A 20,495-nucleotide genomic window follows, 5' to 3' on the forward strand; every position below is an offset into this window, starting at 1 on the left:
ATCAGGTTGTTGCAGGGCACACCACACTGGAGCAGACCACCAACGTAGGGAAAATAATATATGTAAAAACAGAAATTAAGGGGACTCATGCACCTAAGTGGAACTTTACTGCTATGAAAATTATTCAGCTGAGGAAATTCAAATTTGTGAAATGGAGAAAAGATTCTAAAATAGTGAAACAATAAAATCTTTAAGTCATTAAACAATAGAAAATGGTAAAATGATTTTATAAAATACAACACTGATTCACTTTCATTTTAAAATAATTAAAAATGGCTTTTCAAATCATTTCCCATTATCTCTTATGGGATATTAGACCCCATGCTGCTAACTACATAATAATTTATAATCATGTCTGCCTTAGAAAAAGTAACAAACAGCAACTGCAGGAACAATTACTAGTTGCAACAGAAGACTAAATTATAATCACAGTGTCTTTAGCACTCATTTACTCACCTGGAGAGATTAAAGATGGCAACTAGTTTTCGGCCTAAAATCTTGCCATCTTTAAAGCCCTCCGAGTACAAAATGACTTCGGCAATGAGTTCATTGTCAGGGCGAGACATGGCCACAGGCCTGAAAAGCTGTTTCAGATTATCAGGCAGTTTCTGTCTTCCTCCATAACCTTTCCCTGCAGGGTTCAAGGTTATGAAAATGCCGGAGTTGGGATCAAGTTCCACCTATGAAGGGAAAAAATGATAATTTACTGTTGTGCATTCTATTAAAAAGAACAAACCATAAATTAATGTAGTATAATTTAAATACAAGTATCCATTGAAAGAACCATCCGTATATCATTTAGCTTGAAAAAAAGATAAGAAGGTTAGTCTGTTCTATAAAGTCTGATGGAGCAGTGGAGAAAACCTACCTCTTTGCCCAGAAGTTCACATGTGCTCCTTTGGTTTTTTAAAGAGTTTTGAATGGCCTGAATTTGCATGGAGACAGCCGACAGCACAGCCTCTTCCAGCCGATTGAATTCATCAAAGCAGCCCCAGGCTCCACACTTCACCAGACCAACAAAGATGCGCCCCATAGACTTCACATCTATGCCCTTTTCAAACATAAATTCTGTATTAGTTACCTCCCCTTACATAAAACACAAACAAAAGATATTTGAATAATATCAATTACCAGTTATGGTGCACATTATTGTATTCATTTTATTTTTGGGCAATGTAGATTTTCATATAATCTCAGAATTTCAGATCCTGTTGGATGGATACAAAATAATTCAATATTTAAGCCTGCCAGGGCTGTAAACTTCATGCTGATACATTTGCAAGTTGGCATGTCCATGCACCAGATTTGATGATTAAATTGGACAAAACCCAGCCCTTCATACTCATTTGGCTATTCAATGTCAACATCCCAGTATACTTTGTTAGACCTAAACACCAAGTTACCATCGAAAAACAGAAAAGTCATTCTGAGGGTCTTTTCTGAGGCACTTTTACAACCACATATGGAGGTATAAAACATGATGCTCTCAGAAATTCCAAATTGTGTAGTATATATAAAAACACGCTGGCCACCTCGTTCAAACAGGAGTCTATGAAATCTGTAGGGCTTCAGCTTTAATGCAAATGGAAATTGACTAGATTAACCATGTTCTATGAGGCCTGGAAACAACATCAATCACAATACAGCTGCTTTATGGAATGTCAGAAATGCATACTACTCCAAATTGATTGGTAGTGAATAGAATAATCTAAGACTTTTTCAGATCATAAATGGTTTGTCAGGCTCCTTCTGTCCCTGTACATACCACTAAAGCAACAACTGAAGTGTGTAATGAGTTTTTTTTACATTTTTCAAAGTCACATATTAGGTGGCATACAGTATTTCGTCTAAGGATATTGAGGTGATGCATTTAGAACCTGTAGCAAATCCCTCCCTTTCAGACCTTAAATTTTCTAATTTCTACCACGTCACGCCATCTGAGGTGGCTGATTTGATATTTAAAAGTCCACCACTTGTTGCTTTGATCTCACAAAGCGATCAGAAAGGAAATTTATAAAAAGATCATTATAGAATTCAATTAAGGGCAAACACCTAGCAGATGAAGATTAATGTAGACAAGGGCAGATGTTTTAGCTCCATTCAGGTAGCAAAAACAACCTAGATGAAAAGTGAGAAACACTGAGCTTGAAAAAGTTAAACATTTTTTCATATGTTGATACTGTACATCATGTACTTTTTCTAGACCATGTGGGAAAGCACTAAAATATGCCTTCATATTCTTAGAAATACACTTTCATTTTAGACTCATTGTATTAGCAGTCATATGATTGGTTTCTGAGTCATTTGTTAGCCCATACTCAGAAAAGAAGAAACTGCATTCTAAAAGTAAGCACGGCTTTGTCACTTATAATACCTACATGAGCTTTTATCCTTGTATTTTCTAGCTCATATAATTCTAGTTTCTTATCTTTAACAGATTCTAACTATGATTTTGGGAGTACAGAGCAAGCTACCCAGCTATGATGTTGAAGCCAAATCCATGGCCTCTTTGAAAAACAGCTATTCAGGATCACCAAATCAAACAGTTACTAACTACAAACTGTTACTAACAGTTACTAACTCAACACACACTGGTCTACTGCTTGCCACTTAAAACATGTTGAAAACTGTAAGTTTATCGATTTATGTACCTAAGTTGTAGAACTCTGGTCTGTGTCTGTAAGAAATTCAGAAGTGTGTAAATATTTTTAAAACTGGTCTAAGTAAAGTGTTATTTATGCACAACCTTAGCATTAATTACATTTTTTTCTATTTTTAAAACCTCTGCCTTTTATTCAAGTAGGTAGCTGCTTTAGCATGCGTAGGCTGCAAAGAAACAGGTAACGGGTTTATTCCATGCTGAAAAGAAAGGAAACACAACGTTTTGGCTGTGGAGCCTTCTTCAGGTGGGTGTTCTTCAGGTCTGAGCCTTCTTCATGCACCTGAAGAAGGCTCCACAGCCAAAACGCTGTTTCTCCTTTTTTTTCTTTTCAGCATGGAATAAACCCATTACCTGTTCCTTTAAGATTTATAGCTTCCTAAGGAAAAAATACTTTCCATACAAACAAGTTGCTCACATAATTTTTCTCAATTCTTTTTAGCAAAAGAAGTGTAAACGAGATTTATTCTTTCTGTCTTGAGAATAAAAATACTGTACACTAATGGATGTGTTTACCTCGTCACAGTTAAAAACAAGTACTTGTCTCCCAAACAATCCACCCAATGCTTTCACAGACTCGGTCTTGCCAGTACCAGCAGGTCCATAGGGATTTCCTCCTAAGCCCATCTTCATGGCTTGTGTTAGAGTAAGATAACACTTATCTGTCAGAGGAGTGTGAACCAGCTTGGGTGCATTTCCCTGCTCAGGAAAAACCATATGAAAAAGGGATTTTTACAGTTAACCTTTCAAAGAAAAGGCAATACCAGAAAACATAAAACTGCTCAAGCAATATGCAATTGTTCTGTACAATATATAAAACATGCACTGCATATACAAATGCACTTGGGTATAACCATAAACATCATAATGTACACACATACACAAACGTACTAGAGGGCATGAGGTGGGAAAGAAAGATAAATTATATCTCTGAATACACACTGCCACCTATTGGGCATTTTGATATTTGATAGGCACAGGATCACATACCTGGTATTCATAGGTATAATGGAATTCAGCATCCACCATTTGAACATAGCATCTCTTGTCCTGTTTCAGATAGAACCGGAGCTGCTTTTTCCAGACCCAGGCCTCACAGTTATGTATTTGTGCTTCTTTAAGCTGCTTCACAACTTCAATGTTATGAATAACATCTAGAATGAGAGCTTTCAATTTCAACTGAAGAACACTAGCATCTAAAAAAAAACAACCAAAATGAATTAAAAGTTGCTAAAACCCCCTTTAGGATAACAAATACAAACATATATGCTACATCTATCTAAAGACTTACAAGTGCTTCCTGAATCCTCATTGCTGGTATCCACATTTGTGTAATTCTCCAACTTAGCCATCAATTCAACCTCCAGTTGCTGAAGGTTTTGATTTTTAATGGCATTCTCGACATCTTCTGTGAACTGTATCTGCTCAGCCAAGCACAAAATCTACACACAAAAACATTAACCTGCTTGCAAATAGCAGTTATGAACCAAAAAAAGCATAGCACATACTCTGTTAAATGTAATATTATGACTTGTGAATTATAAATTATTCAGAAGAAATACATTAGTTGTTTTCCCATCTCTACTTTCACTAGTTATACTGGAATAACAAATTCCGTAGTTGAAGTCGGTTCTTCCCAGAAATGTGAAACTAGCTAGATAGCTTTATAGTATCCGTGTAATACAAAACACATTACAAGAAAACTGCAAATAAACAAGTCTAGTACCTGTGATGGAAAGCTTGAAGGATCAATACCAGACCTCCTCCCAGCAGAAACACACTCGTACAGCAGTTGTTTCAATGTTTCTTTCATTTCTACAGATAAATCACTCAGCCAGACCTAAAAAAAAGTTTCACAAATGTATTCAGGGAACAAAAAATATTTTGACCTGAAAGATAACCTATTGCTATTTTGTCACTCACCTCTACATCATTTGAAATGCGGATTTTGTTTTTTAAAGGAACAACTTCACCCTCTAGGGATTTCATTGCAGTAATGTGCTGAAAACCTTCATCAAAGTCGACACTGCAGATACCTACACGAAAACACAAAAAAATAAGAGCATATTACAATGTCAAAAATGGTACAGCTAGATGTCTATCTAGAAAATACTGAAAACATCCATTCTATGATGAAATGACAATGTACATTTTTCTTACACAAGAAAACGAAATACCAAAACATACCAGCGAACAGCTTCTTTAAGTGCGTTTGAATTACAGCAGGGTTTGTGGCTTGTCCAAGGATCTCCAGTAAGTCATCATCCCCAATGAAATAGAACCGTGGGAATGCAGAACGTTTCTCCTGCAATTACAAATGGTAACCTCAAATTCACCTTCTTAAATTGCTAGTTTTTAGGCTACATAAATGTAATTACTTTTATCATTAAGCAGCTTTTTCAGGAAAGCATTTTTATTTTAGATACTATGCTCCTTTTGAATTTACAATTAGTAAAAAAGTCTTGAATGTGGGACATATTCTTTAGTACATTGACTGTTAGATTCCTTTCTGAAAAGCAAATGAGTGAATAAACATTTTATATGAACTATTCACTTTCATTACACATAGTCTCACAGGTACCATTCAATGAGTATTCTTTAGAAAATACACTGAAAACAAATCTGTACCTCCAGAAATTCATTCAGTGATTTTTGGCACCTCTGCAGCTGATCCAGTATGTTGATCAGAGAATTCCTGATCCCTGCTCTGGCATTCAGTGATGTGACCCTACTGTCCCTTTGCACATCTGCCATGATAGACCTACAATAGGCACAGGGTGTTATTTTAATTATTTTCACGAAGAGAGACCGCGTTTCAGATAATTTAAATAATTGCAACAAACACCTGTAAAAGTACATCCATAATTCATGTCAGCGATACTTAATGCAGTACATCATGCACCGTCACACAGTTTTGTCAGGTCTTACTCTCAGAGAAAACTATCTACATAAAATAATTTATATAATAAACCTGAAATCTTCATCCACTCTCCTGAACCGTGCCTGTTCCTTAGGCAAGGCTCCACGTCCAAAAATTGGCTCTAAATACACCCATTTCCTCTGAATGGCATTCAAGTTGTGCAGGTACTCATCTAGATCAGCTAGCTTGGTCTCCCAGATGGACACTTTGTCCTCAAAACTCCTGTAATATGGGGAATCCTTCAGGGACTGCAGCAGGCAGCGATTGTCCCCCACCTGGTTTACAATATCCTTCCAGTCCTTAATAAGCTTAATGGATCTGTTCTGACTATCCATATAGTCAGTGAGTGTAAAAACAGCTCCTATTCCCCACAAGTCCAATTCCCTTAAAGCCTCTCGAATGGTGACTTCTGCCTGAGCCCGGCTATTGAGGTCCTGCAAAAGTAAAGCATGTGTGGGTTTTTTTTACATACAGGCCTTTTAAATTAAATTAATGAACACATTTCTATTTATGGAATTCATTTGATCTCATAAGATACAGACTTTTTTATTTTAGCAGTGAGACACTGTCTTCTTCATTCTGTTTTAAAATATTTTTTAATGTATAACAATATGAAATCCATACTAAATCTGCTGCACATAAATTGAAAGCAAAATCCACAGAATAAAACTTCATACTTTCAGTTCTGAAGCCTTCTCCACAATTGAGTCAGCAACTTTAAGCAAATCCCCAAACACAAGCTTTTCTAGTGTGCTGCCCCTGGGAAGCCCAAGAAGACGAAACAGATCTAGCCAGTGATCCTGAGAAAGATGCTCTCCACGCACATACTTTAAAACAGGAACCACCATCTACACAAGAACAATGAAGAACAATGAACAGGACAAGTTAAGACATTCATTCACTCTTTATGCACAGAGAAAAGTCCAAATATTTTAAAATGAAAAAAAAAACATTTTTTCCAAGGTTTTTAAATAAAACCAATTTTTAGCCATTCAAAAACTGCTCAATGAAGTTACAGTGAAGTTACTGCTAAATCAATTTTACATGCTCATAGTTAGCCCTGAAACAAAACTGATTACTACCTTGTATTTGTCAATCTCTTTCTGCAGTTTTACAGTCATTGTTGTGTGCTCCTCTAGCTTTCGAAGTCTGTCATGCCACATAAACAGAAATTCTTCAAAAATAAACGTCTTGCTCCTGTAGAAGTACAAAAAGTTACGTTTCAATATATATTCAAAGGTCTAGGCATGGGAATATTCAAACTACAACATAATATTTTAGAATAAACAAACACTTGCATTCTTTAGTATTAGGGAAAAGAAAGTATATGCTAATATATGAATGAAAATGCTTCCATTCATCCATTTGCTAAACAATTAATCCAATATAGGATATCATGAATGTTCGCAATTATTTTGAAGATTTTGTCAGAGTACTTAGAAATTTTTCAATGCATATGGAAAACGTCTTTTGGAATATAGCATTTTTTTAAAATGAGGAAGAAGGAGACTGACAGTCAAAGAACAGGTCAGGTTATGTACAAGAGCATAAAGCAATGGATGCAGCAGAAGACGTAAACTGAAGTAAAAATATGAGAAGATAGGATGAGGCGCACAGAGACTATATAAAAATGAACAACTCTTTAAGTCTTTAAAATAAACTGCATTTAACATAAATAGAATTGTTACCATTTGACACACCTCTAACAATGGACACAAAATTCAGTGTATTAATATATAATACATTTCAACATGATAGTTTGAACTAAGTTTTCCATAATGCACAATTCAAGAATGCAACGATTGCATTAAAGCAGAACTGACTGCATATAGTTATACACAATCTGTACATCAGACCTGAAACTGATCCAGTCTTCCTTTGCTTTCTCCTGGAGCCCTTCATGATATTCTTCATAAAGTGACCACATCTGCACAAATTCCTCAATATCTTTGATTATTTCATGTGCAAGAGAAAACTCTGGCTCTTCCAAATCAAAGTGATGGCAGTCCTCACTAAAAACATAAGAAAAAACTGGATGAAAGAAAAAGAAATCTGCTTTCTTGCTAGAATCACTGTATTAGCAGTCACACAATTCCTTCTAGAATTATTAGCTAGCCCAGATTTATGAGTGTAAATAGCACTCTACAAGCAAGCATTTCTTAGTCACTTATAATACATACAGTAGCTTTTTCCTTGTATTTTCCAGTTCGTCAAATTCGAGCTTCTTATCTTTAATGGTCTGAACACACTTTTGAAGGGCCTCCTGATCTCCGAATTCAATTATGTCATCATTTGGCTTCAGTTGGTCCCAACGGGCTTTAAATTTCTCAACCTCATTCTGGTATACCTTAATCCGAGACTCCGCATTTGATTTCATGACTTCTACCTAAAACACAAAACAGAAATAAAAAAAGACTTGTATGGAAAATGTCTATGGAATTGAGGTTTTAGTGTTTTGAAATATAAATATGAATAAGTGATTACAATACTGGAAAGTGGGAGGAAAACATTTTTCCCCTCTTACTTACAATGTTGCTTTATTGAACTTGAAAACTCCCATACCTGCTCTTTGATCATAAGCTGATGGCTCTCCATCATTAATTCAAACTTGTCCCATTTAGCTCTCAAAGTACTGATCGTATCAAGACCTCCACCGGCAACAGACCGCAGCAATCGGTTTTTATCTTCAGATTCTTGGAAAAGGGGTAAAATCTGGAAAATCAAAGATAATTCAGTAGTAATGCATTACACCCATTTGGAAACAAGACTTAAATAGATATGCTACAGCTGTATCTCATACATTATGCAAAAGGATTAAGGGGGGCTAGGAATCCGTTTTAATTTACTGTACTTTTTTCATAATAGATATATCCAAAGCTAAAAACAAAACAATAAGGCTAAAAGGTTCAAGCACCTAAGAGCTATGTCACACATTTTAATTATACACCAGTTAATAAAATATGTCTTTCAAAGTTCTACTACATTAGAGCAATAAAACTGACAATTAAGTATATAGGCATTTGTTTGGGATTAAAACATACAAGTGACAGTTAACTAACAATTTAGCAAAAATGCATTCTAGCAATAAACAAAATCGTAAAACAATAAGGTTTTACTTCTGGCTTCTTAGCTTTCAGCTCTCCATGTTTCATATTGGCCTCGCCAATTTCATCAATGCTTTCTGGTCTGGTTGATAAGATTTCCATCGCTTCAGTAAGAAAGCTGTCAATATCCTGTGCATGGGCTAATGTGAATAAAATAGTGAAGAAATAATAAATGAAATCCCAAGGACAAGATGCTCAAAAACCGAGCAAGCAACCAAATATAAACCAATTACTATGGTTTTCAATACCCTCATGAATTATACATATTTGGTATTTTCAGTATTGTATTCAATTATTGTGCCAGTGTTTTTTACCTTGAATAGATTTCCTCAAAGACATGAGGAGCGCATCAAACAGTCTCTGAATTAAATCATCAATCACTGCCTTCACGGGATCACAATTGATTGTTATACAATCCACCTTCTCTGTGCTGCAAAATGTAAAATTGAGGATAAAATAAATTAGGGGCCACAGAAAACTTAGCTAAATTTAAAGCAATCGCCCTAAACATAAATCAATACGAAGCAGGTAGGTTAATCCCATGTGGGGGCTTGAACGCAAACCGCAATTACTTTGAAAACAGATGCTGATATCAATCTGCTTAATACTTTAAAGTGGGATGAATCTGCACAAATGGTTTCGCATTCTAATGATTCTCAATAACTTCACCACTCTCTCTCACTCACTCAAAATTACAGTCCCTTGCCTGGCCAACCAATTTCAAACAATGGCAAGGCATTTTCTAACACCATTTGCTATTTCACTGAGGCACTATTTGTGCATTGAGCATCAAAAGAAAATGTGATTTATATAAACTGCAACAAGTTCATTAAATTATTGGAAAAATGGAACAGTAGGTGCAATGACATTTTATTTAACAGATATGGTAAGAGGTGAATTCATTATACTGATTAACATTTTTTTACAGCACGTCTCCTGTGGAAGTCAAAGGCTACTAGCATGTGGCCCATCATCAGAAGCCATACAAGTTGTACGTCTGTAACGCATGATTCCACACACAGCGCCCAGACAAGCATATGCCTGTTCACTGGTATTTGATCCCTAGTTGCCACATCCTCTCAGGTCATCACATCCCATGTTTCAGATCTGGCAATCAAGGCATCCACAGCATAATTGCTCCAAAGGAAGCCATCATTACACGAGTACCATGAGGATAAGTGTTGTCTGGCTAGAATGTTGTCACATCAGGATTAATCTAGGAAGAGCAATAAATGAGGCCTCCTGGGATTTGATCGATGTACAGTGAGGTTGTCCATAATACCTACTAATTGATCATAACACCTGAACATCCTAATCAATCGGTGTGTTGTGCACAACAAGCCATATCACCATGCAACTCACAACTGGCAACCAACTGAAGCTAAGCAGGTGTGAGCCTGGTAAGTACCTGGATGGGAGACCTCATGGGAAAAACTAAGGTTGTTGCTGGAAGAGGTGTTAGTGGGGCCAGCAGTGGGCGCTCACCCTGCGGTCCATGTGGGTCCTAATGCCCCAGTATAGTGATGGGGTCACTATACTGTAAAAAAGGCACTGTCCTTCAGATGAGACGTAAAGCCGTGGTCCTGACTCTCTGTGGTCATTAAAAATCCCAGGGCGTTTCTCGAAAAGAGTAGGGGTGTAACCATGGCGTCCTGGCCAAATTTCCCATTGGCCCTTACCAATCATGGCCTCCTAATAATCCCTATTGATGAACTGGCTTCATTACTCTGTTCTCCTCCCTACTTATAGCTGATGTTGTGGTGAGCGTTCTGGTGCACTATAGCTGCCGTCGCATCATCCAGGTGGATGCTGCACATTGGTGGTTGTGGAGGGGAGTCCCTATTACCTGTAAAGCACTTTGAGAGGAGTGTCCAGAAAAGTGCTATATAAGTGTAAGCAATTATTATTATAATTACTCTCCAACGAGCATGATCCATGTCACCAGCTGATAGTGACTGAAATTCCCAAATGACAGTGCACTACTGGTTCAGTGTTAGTCAGGGCTCTCTTGGAATCTAGCAAGATACTGTAGCAACCGCAAGCTTGAGATGCTGTTGATGAGAGATGCTGAGCAACGCATGATGCGTTAAAAGATTAGTTTCTTTTGATTCTCAGCATATTAGAGCAGTTCAAAATAAGCAATATAAAGTCAAGTGAAAAAACAGACATTAGAAAAAAGTTAAGAAGGCATTAGAATATTTCAATGTCTCTTGTAAAAGATGCAGTACTTCTGATGTGAAAGATACTGTATCTCAGACCACATTTCTTCAGCACCATTTTCATGCACACATTTATGTACCTGTAGTTCCAAATCAGATGTACTTTACTGATGGTGTGCACTTAATCTGTTTTAGAATAAGAAAACATTAAAATGACAGATTCGAATACCTTGGCAATCGTTCTGATTCTTTTCCTCTGGCTTTCAGTGCTTTAAAATTCCTTTCCCAATCCTGGGCAGTGTGGAGATGTTTTTCTACTAAAGCTTCAATATCCACTTGACCGAACACAACCCATTCCTGACAAGAAAACCTTATTTCAGTAAATGAAATTTAATCAAGACATTGGAAAATCATAAATATTAAAATGAGATATTTTAATACAACAGCAGAAGATTATTTTGAAAAAAACATACTATAACCACAAATGTGTGTGCATATAGATTCAAATGTTATATGACAGAAAAAAGTGCAAAAATGCATGAGCATGAAACAATTATTTTTCTGTTAAAAATGTAAAAGATATCTAGAGCAGCGGCAGAAATGGTGTTTTTTCTACAGTTGCTTTCAGTTATGTTTTTGCCTAAAACTAAATTTGATCAGCATGTGGATGGACTTTATTAAAACACAAGCAGACCATATTAACCAAATAGTAATTGAAAAAAGCAATACTTTGCTCATTATTAAAGTGGATTACAGAAAATAACCTTGAAACTATAATTCTTAACTAAATAATAAATAATAAATAAATTAAGGGATTAATATATTTCTTGAAAAGGCCTGGCCAATTATTTAATGTTCGAAAATGTATGTTGGAGAAATGTCCAGAAAAAATAAATTAATTAAGGGCCCTGAATATTGAAATAATTAAAAATGTGTTTTGGATCATGCCTTTGTTTTTTATATTTTTGAAAATAACCTATCTAAAAAGTGAAGAAATTAAGATTAAGATCACTATAGTCTTTTGTTTCACACAAATAGGGTACTAATTCATAAATCAAAGACCTTTGAATTGAACACACCTTGAACTTATCCTGCACTCGTGCCAGCCTTCTGAAGAGGTCTTCTGCTTTACTGAAGATGGTGATAAAGCCGCTAGCATTTCTGTCAATCATAATTGAGAAGATAAGCTCCTCTCCAGGTTCACTCACTCCCTTGAATTGATTTGGAATTGAGATAAACCTCTTCATCTCTCTAAAGTACTTGGCACGGACTTCTTCAAAGGGAGGCTTAAACTGCAGTCTCCCCTGCCTATGGAATTTAAGAAGGAAAAAAAGTTACACTGTATATAGCTCATTACATTTTACAATGCGTGAACCCCTACAATTTATTCTGTTAACAGCAGAAGAAAAGCTCTAAACTAAACATTACAGATATGACCATTTTAATTTGATTTTAATCAAAACAAACTTCAAACAACATTCTTTTCTGCACTGGAAATTGACTACTTACTGAACTTTAACTACTTACTTGAAGGTCAAGTCAATATTTATTTCTGGCAGATTTTTATTGAGTGCCTCCAGCCCAACTTGGTATTGATGCTCCAAAGCTTTGTACAGCTGATGGTTCCAGTGCTGCCTCCAAGGTTTCATATCACCCAAACGAAAACCCTAAACACAGAACAGAGACATGTTTTCTTATTTATGGTTGTCTTTGTTCTGGCAGGAATAATAAAACAAATAATCATGTTTTAATAATGTCACATTTTTTATTATTTTGGTAGAAACTTTGCTTTTGACCGAAAAGAATAAACACTTCAGTACCTCAACAAAGCTCCTTCTTCAGTTAAAATTCACACATACTCGACAACTGTCCTAATCTGCTTGACACCAACCATTTTTCAAACCAGAATTAAGATAAATCAAACTAAAACACACTGTAGGGTTAGACTAGACTAGAACTGCTTAAGAGTTAACCTCCAATGGGGAATACAACAGATTAAAATATTAGGTATGTCCACTCTTGTTGGAACAACATGAAAAACACACATTGTATTAATCATATTACACCTGTGATTCCAAAGTGGCAAACCCTGTGCGCAGTTCCTGTAACCCATCTTTCCATCGTTGCTGGTGCCGAAGGAGATCCACATTCATCAATGTGACAACCTATTGAGGAACAGGAGAGTTGTTTAAACTGACTGGGAAAAAAAAGAAAAACAGCACAGCATCCTGCAAAAATCCACACCAACACCAAGCAAACCCCACATGGAGAAGACGTTCAGCAAAGGTGAGAATCAGAGTCGGGACCCTTCTGCTGTGTAGCAGCAGTAGTAACCACCATTCAACCACTATGCATTCCATAAGTCACGAAGAGCTTCAATTACTAAAATAAACCACACAATTTCATTCAAATTGTTGCCCTCTTTGTTTTACACATTGGTTATACAAAATGTCTGTTGAAAAACATACCTTTTCCATGAAGTCCACATGCCACTTCCTCAACTTTCTATTCTCAGTAGAAAGGCGCTCAGCAGCAGTTTGTAGCTTAGTGATATATACCTCCAGTTCTTTAGGATTATCCCAGGTGATCTGCACTTTTCCCCCAGAGTCACGCGAATGAGCTTTAGGATTCTGTAATTTTACAAAGTACATCACAACTACAATACCAGATATATTTTCTAAAAATAAAAGATTTAAAGCATTTACCCTTCACCTAAAATATACATTTATTGCAGACCAATAATTTGCAAAGGTCATAGCATTCAACTACACATCTACTGTATTTTTTCTAAATTAATTTACTGTATTGCAAGTGAAACTTATGATAGAAAAAATGTTTTGTTTCCATAAGAGGAAAACTAGGTACAAATTTAGTGTAGTGGTAAAGTTTCATGGATGTGGACCGTGACTTCTAACTCATTTGTATCACCTTAATCACTTGTTCAAAGGCCAATGCATAGTTCAACATCATCGGTCGTTGGGAAGGTATCATCTGCTGATCTATGGTGTTGTAAAAATGTGCAACCTACAATAAAACAAGAATGGAAAACTTGGTTAATTTATGAAGTCACAAAACGTAATTGAAAATACTTCAAACTAAATTAGCAATGTCACATAATTTAATGTTAATCTAAAGCTTTAAAAGTCGTTGTTTATTTTTTTATCTGAAGCACATGCCTGTTTGAGGATTAGAGCTTGTCTGTAAAACTTCTCTGCTGTGCTGGAGGCCTGCTGGATTTTAGCAGGAACAGCATATCCTAGTGCAGAGAGCTGTCGAACTTCTCGCAAAAGAGTCGCCAGGCGATCTGAATAGTGGATCTTCAGCTTGCCATCAGTATGATCCAGTTCCATGACACGATTACTGGCTTGTAAGCTAAAACAATACGAAAACAATAAACCTCAATGGAAAAAGATAATGTTGTGTGTTGTCCTATAGACATTTTAGGTTCTATATATCTGCTCCAAGCTACACAATAATAAAGTCTCCAGACCTTTGCTGTGCACCACTAGCAGCAGTTTGAAAACAGCACATATATATAAGCATACAGGACATAAAAGGAAACATAAAAATACAAAAAATATTTGAGTTTGTTTTCTTAGGATTTAAGGTCTATCTTTTGAAACAATTAAACCATATGTGATGAACAGTAGTTACAGGGTTATTATAATATAGTGATAAACAGATTGAGGATATTCCCATTCTCTGATCACCTGATGCCAGATTTTGGATCAGATAGTCTTGATTGGACCTCTCTGGACCAATCATCAAACTGATCCTGCTCATAGATTCTGAGCTGCTCCTGAAGATCATCTGAATATCTTACAAAAGAACGAAACCCAGACAGGTCGGATAATAGGGCTCCCGCAATTTTGATGGAATCCTCCACCTAGAGCACATGGAAAATTAATTAAAAGACTTTGAAGGTTTTGCATGATGTGTTACATTGAAATAAAACTACTGCAAAGTATGCAAAAGCATCTAGAATACATACTTTTAATAATAGAGCTGTACTATATTTCAATACATACTTTACATATTTTATCTTCTCCTAAAGCAAACACTCTATGGCCCTATAGTGATGCATTAGGAAAAATGACTGTATAGGCACTACCTTTAAAACCAGATGCCTGACCCACACAATGTTGTTAACAACTTCAGGGAGATTTCTGCCAGCCAGGGGCCCCGATTTCTCGCCTGGCACTCCATGACATCGATTCTCAAAATCCGTGCGGAGCCCTGACCCAGAAACAAAGTTACACTTATTATCACAAAGTAAACTTGAGTTATGTGTGTTTTTTGTGCTGCTCCTCAGTTTAATGTTGCCACAGACATTCTCATCACAGCTCTGTATTTTTGAAAATGTGCACAATTTTTGGTGATATTTGTGATTCTTGTGATTTTTGTGAGCTCGCAGAAAAAGAAAAAGACATTTCATTGTCAGCAACTACTGCTGCACACCGTATTTTTGTGCATTTGATAAATAAACTTTGATTTGATTTGATAACTGAAAGACTAAAACATGTTAAGGAAACTATTCAAAGTTCCCCCAATAAGGTACTGTATGTGAACACATTCTTACCTTTGGTATAGTCCAGAAGTCTTGCCAGTAATGTTTCTCTTTCAGAAATCAGATCCTTACTAATATTTGGTCTTTTGATAAGTTCTTTGTATTTCCGAAAAGCTTGCAGAAGCTGAAACAAATAAAATAGTCTCTTTTTTTAGAATGATTATGTGGAGTTTGGTTAAGACCCATAATTAAATTCAAATCATAAAAAAAACATCCAACCATTCACATTCCTGCTTCAGTAATGCCTACATTTTTCACATTGATCATGTCTTACATATCTTGGATCTTGATTAACATTTCTTTTAGTGCTACAAGAGACTTAGAATTTGTCATTAAAGTAATGTATACAGTAAATTGCAGACTGCTTCTTGAAACACAAACTCTTATAACAAATCAAACCCTAATATAACAGAATTCGGTTATAACACACAAAGTTGTGTCAAAGTCAAATTTGTCTAAAAAAAAAAAATCTATCCAGACTATTTGCAGACATGTTGGTCTATAACTATTGTAAGTGACGCATGTCCACTCAGTTTGCAACAATTTGGCCCTTTTACTTTTAAGTTCTGTGCTATATTTGGGCACTTTCGTTTATTAACTATATCTTGCATTATAAAAAATGGTATAAACTGTACTGTAACAGGATATAAAAGTGAATAAAAATACATACTAAAAATGTTACGGTGGTTTTAATATAAACATTTCACTTATGTTATACAGTGCAGACATCAAGAATAAGGTAAAAAACAAGTGTCTTTAATGTGTACATAGCACATAGTGTAAGCATAGTGCAAGAGACTGTTGCCAGATACACTGAGCTACCATGCAGTTTCCTTTAAATTACTGAATGGGCTGCATTCGATATTAACAGTAACACATACGGTCATATATGATTTTCAAGCCATAGGTTAGATAGGATATAGGATACTCCAGGCATCTTCTCTTATTGGACAACACTTCCCTTCTATTAGCCCATTATAATTAAGGGTTAGCGTACAGTAGTTCAAAACGTAGAGGGCTATATACAAAGTGCTATATAACATTCCTAACAGGGCTTTTTTAAAAGAGTTTAATTCATTATGGGATGGCATACCTCAGCTTTCCCTTAAGATGGGGAAGACATTCCATTATGTTTGTTGATGTATGTTATTGCATACATGCTAAATATTGAGTAGGCAAGACATATTTTTCTTATAGATATTATTTACTTCACCATCTCTGTTAAAAAATAGTTTTGCCAATGGGCCCAAATACCACCTGTCTTATCAAAAAGTCGAATACACCATGGGAAGAAATGATAAACGTCTACCTGCTGTGGGCTGTCCTGAACATCCAAAATGCAGGCTTTTAACTTGCTAGCAATTTCTTGTTCTGCAGGTGCAATGGCTCGCTCAAACTGTGACACTGCAGCCCTCCATAATTGCTACAAAAATATAATAAGGTCTTTTAATACCACAGGAAAAACAAAGTATAAAGTGCTATGACTCCCATTCCATCTCCAAAGGTTTGTCACTTCAGTGACACTTAAGGTTCTTTCTGTTGTCCACTAAACTGGTTACTGACTCTCAAAGACAAAAAAACGTCTTTGAAAACCAATACTTGATTTGCTCCTTACTTACTTAAACACATGCAAAAGGTTTTAAATGACATAAAATAAGGTCATATTTTGTTAACGTATACAATATAGACAAATTCTCACCTCAGTGTATGGGTTATAGTGCAAAGCATTGAGCCCAGCAAAAGGTTCAAAAGCACAGGCTGTGGAAAGCAATTGCTGTTTACCAGGTGGCAAAAGACGAAGTAACTTCTCATGCACAGTGCGAACTGTTAAGACCTGCAGAGATAATCATAGTGCATCAGATATGCACTACCAAATACAGTAGAACACAAAAAGGTTCTCTCTAGTGAAACATATTACAATTCCTTTAACCGCTACTTCAACATAATGCACTAGTTCAAAAATAAACTTTAAGTGAGGCAGATAATATAAAAATCTTTAAACACTGATGAAAACAGATATCTAGAAATATATGTTGATCAAAACAAAATGCTGTTAGATAGATGAAAACATTTCATTAGCATGTATCTTCTCAATTAGTTTTTAACTACAAACAAAAGTAAACTTATCATCAGAAACTGAATGATTGAATTCGAATTATATATGTGCTTTTGTCGAATACCAAACAGGAGCGAGAAAAAATCCATCAGTATATATAAGAAGTATAATAACATCAAAACAAAAACAATATATAGGTCACAAAACCTCTTCAAGACGTTTAGCCAGCTTCCCAAGTCTTTCTGGGTAGTACTGTTCACCCTGCCACTGATGAGGGGTGTAACGTTTCCACAGCTGTCCAGTCAGATGTTCGCAAGCCCCTACCCACTGCTCACAGACAGAAATGCCTGCTTGGAGGCTCTCTTTAACAGAGAGGAAGGGGTCATCCCACAGCTTCACAGAGCCCAGCTTCTTTTGCACATACCTCCCCAGGGCAGAACCTGAAATAAAATATCCAACAGGTACTGTAGACACTGTAGAACAGAGACAAAAACAAGTTGACTCTCCATCCAACGTTCAATGCGTAATGCTAGTTTCATACCAATGACATCCATCAAACGTTGCATCCGTGTTTGTGGGTAAGGGTCGTGCTCAGTCTGTCTCCAAACATCATCCACTGTTTCCCTTGTGGCATTTACCAAACTCACTGCATCATCCAGTGAAACATTATCCAGACAGCTGTAATCCTGTCATCACACAACAAAGGAAAAAGTGTTCTTGTGATATTTGGCACTGCATAATGTAATTTTATCTCTTGTGAACAGAATACCATCACTTACAGGTCTACAGTGCTGAAAAGAAACCTATGTTAATGTATGATCTACAATTCTTATCAGTCAATTATGATTTGCTGTTTCAAGCAAATACAAAAATGAAGACATGTAGATAAACCAATACTTAATTAGTAAGCATAAGTTAATTTTGAGTACCTTTTCAACTGGTTGAAACAGATCATTGAAATGTGCAGCTCTGTCTTTCATATTAGACTTCACAGCAGATCGAGAAAGCTCTGCCCAATAGTTAAATTCATCACATGGTGTCATAATACCTACAGCAAAGGGAAAACCATGGTAGAATGTAAAATCACACTGTATGCTAATACAATCCAGTCTCTATTTCAAAATATTAACTTTAAAATATATTACATGTAATATATTTTAAAATAGATTAACTCTTAAAAGAGTTTCCTCTTCAAACATTACCAATGAAAACAGAATGGCAGAAAAAAGTAATTTAAAAGTAAGCATTTTTAACCTGGACAAATAACAGGAAGAAATGTATTGCATGCACTGACACAGCAACAGAAGGGCATGACTAAGCACAGTCCTAAAACTAATGCTTCTAACATTAGTCACATATTATAGTTGTACACATGTGGCCTTATTACCCAAAACATCATCATCTTTCAAGCCTCTCTTTCCAGTGTAATATGGATCAGTTCTCCTGACAGCTGAGCCCAATCCCATCTCCAGCTCTGTCAGGAGGTTCTGTAGTTTGGGATCAAAGTTCTGACTCCACTTCTCATCCTTCAAAATTACAAATAAAACATATGTATTTATACTAACTAATAACAAGCAGGGGTGCATTATTTTTATTCTTTAATCAACACAATAAAGGACCATTTCAGTCTTTAAAATATCTCCTTACTCTACAACACAGATTTGTAGGCATGTGAATAGTATTGTAAACGTCGGCCTTTTGAAGGAAAAATCCCTTCCAAGTGTTATAGCTTTAATGATAGAAGAGCCATTATAAAACTGCTCATCTCAGGTCCTAGAATTCCAGGCACAACAGAACTTCACAATACAGCGCATAATCTTTCACTTCATTAGTCATGATAGTGAATTCTGAATTTTAGCATAAAGAAAATATAGATGTCATTCAGATTTAATTCACATGACAATATAAACCACACACACACCTTTAAAAGTACAGGTGCAAACACCTGCCGAACAGCCTGATAGAGTGTGTTGATGGGAGAGTCTATCATCGAAGAGACCAGAATATTACTGTGGAGATTGTCTTCTGTTATAACATCAGGACACAACTTGAAAAAAACCAGCACTTTGTCTTCAGTGTCACCTGAATCCACCTGTAAGGTAACATAAAAACAAAGTATGCCTACATGAATTACAATGACAAAAAAAGATACATTTGGATAGTAATACAAAACAAAGGTTAAGACTTTGATTAGACTAGTAGGCAAGCTTTTATTGCATCATGTAACACAGGATTATAGGTTATCCTGTAGAACTGTATGTAATCTTTAGTTACACTGTTATTTCTAGATTCACACAGAGAACCTCTTACCTTGTTAGATATGAGCAGATCGGTTCCATGCTTTTGCACACAGAGCACAAATTCATTTCCATCATCTAAAAAATTGTTCAGCTCTCGGCTCTGACCACCTGATGACACAACTGGGTCCGATGGCTTAAACCCAAAATAATTTGTTGCTGTAGTGAGGATAAAATCCTTCCGGGTATCTTCTAATCCAAGTGGCATCTTTCCCTTCTTGACTTGACTAAGAAAAACACAGAATTATCATATAAAGCCTTAGATTATGTACCTTTTATATTAATGGGGCAAAACGTTTTGTAGACTGTATAGATAACGGTGTAATTATATACAGTAACAAAATTTCGTTCACATACAGTAGCTACGTAAAACGTAACCAATACACGACAAAGCTAAATATTTCCGTTTTTCAATCAGCCTAATCACATATGCAGATAGATATAACAGTGAAGAAAACACGCAGCTCGGATTTAAAGCGAGATAACCTATGCGCGAAAGAAACAAAAACTAACTTACCGAACATTATACGTTTAGAAAAAATGGCACATGTGCTCTAGCCTTTAAATAAAAACGTATGTGAGATGGAAAATAACCATAAACACAACACTGAAAATTAAATCGTTCTGGCAACTGCATCTGCAGAAGATCACTCTGTTGGTTATGTAGATCGCCACGGAAGCTTTCGTTGTTACCAGTGCAACACGTCCTATTCCTTACCATTCACAATACCTT

At 36.0% G+C, this 20,495-nt stretch overlaps 1 protein-coding gene across 5 annotated transcripts in view; it reads right to left on the reverse strand.

The window, feature by feature from the left end:
• dync2h1 (dynein cytoplasmic 2 heavy chain 1) overlaps positions 1-20,495 on the reverse strand; it is a 149,434-nt gene extending 128,939 nt beyond the window's left edge. For all 5 annotated transcript variants that reach the window (XM_088639212.1, XM_088639214.1, XM_088639211.1 and 2 more), the window contains exons 1-36: positions 20,276-20,495; positions 19,776-19,989; positions 19,387-19,557; positions 18,853-18,991; positions 18,395-18,513; positions 18,007-18,151; positions 17,673-17,905; positions 17,109-17,243; positions 16,719-16,832; positions 15,422-15,533; positions 14,954-15,078; positions 14,553-14,728; positions 14,019-14,214; positions 13,771-13,866; positions 13,311-13,472; positions 12,909-13,007; positions 12,370-12,509; positions 11,922-12,150; positions 11,072-11,199; positions 8,998-9,113; positions 8,696-8,823; positions 8,142-8,291; positions 7,760-7,965; positions 7,436-7,591; positions 6,662-6,776; positions 6,257-6,427; positions 5,631-6,013; positions 5,288-5,420; positions 4,847-4,964; positions 4,583-4,695; positions 4,386-4,499; positions 3,951-4,101; positions 3,650-3,855; positions 3,176-3,358; positions 869-1,051; positions 457-680 (exon numbers count right to left, since the gene is read on the reverse strand). In XM_088639212.1, the coding sequence (XP_088495338.1) occupies positions 457-680; positions 869-1,051; positions 3,176-3,358; positions 3,650-3,855; positions 3,951-4,101; positions 4,386-4,499; positions 4,583-4,695; positions 4,847-4,964; positions 5,288-5,420; positions 5,631-6,013; positions 6,257-6,427; positions 6,662-6,776; positions 7,436-7,591; positions 7,760-7,965; positions 8,142-8,291; positions 8,696-8,823; positions 8,998-9,113; positions 11,072-11,199; positions 11,922-12,150; positions 12,370-12,509; positions 12,909-13,007; positions 13,311-13,472; positions 13,771-13,866; positions 14,019-14,214; positions 14,553-14,728; positions 14,954-15,078; positions 15,422-15,533; positions 16,719-16,832; positions 17,109-17,243; positions 17,673-17,905; positions 18,007-18,151; positions 18,395-18,513; positions 18,853-18,991; positions 19,387-19,557; positions 19,776-19,989; positions 20,276-20,286 (5,594 nt within the window). In that variant the 5' untranslated portion in view covers positions 20,287-20,495. The remainder of the gene's footprint in view (positions 1-456; positions 681-868; positions 1,052-3,175; positions 3,359-3,649; positions 3,856-3,950; positions 4,102-4,385; positions 4,500-4,582; positions 4,696-4,846; positions 4,965-5,287; positions 5,421-5,630; positions 6,014-6,256; positions 6,428-6,661; positions 6,777-7,435; positions 7,592-7,759; positions 7,966-8,141; positions 8,292-8,695; positions 8,824-8,997; positions 9,114-11,071; positions 11,200-11,921; positions 12,151-12,369; positions 12,510-12,908; positions 13,008-13,310; positions 13,473-13,770; positions 13,867-14,018; positions 14,215-14,552; positions 14,729-14,953; positions 15,079-15,421; positions 15,534-16,718; positions 16,833-17,108; positions 17,244-17,672; positions 17,906-18,006; positions 18,152-18,394; positions 18,514-18,852; positions 18,992-19,386; positions 19,558-19,775; positions 19,990-20,275) is intronic.

Source organism: Lepisosteus platostomus, chromosome 7, assembly GCF_059453375.1.
Source record: "Lepisosteus platostomus isolate fLepPlt1 chromosome 7, fLepPlt1.hap1, whole genome shotgun sequence".
Lineage (NCBI taxonomy): Eukaryota > Metazoa > Chordata > Actinopteri > Semionotiformes > Lepisosteidae > Lepisosteus > Lepisosteus platostomus.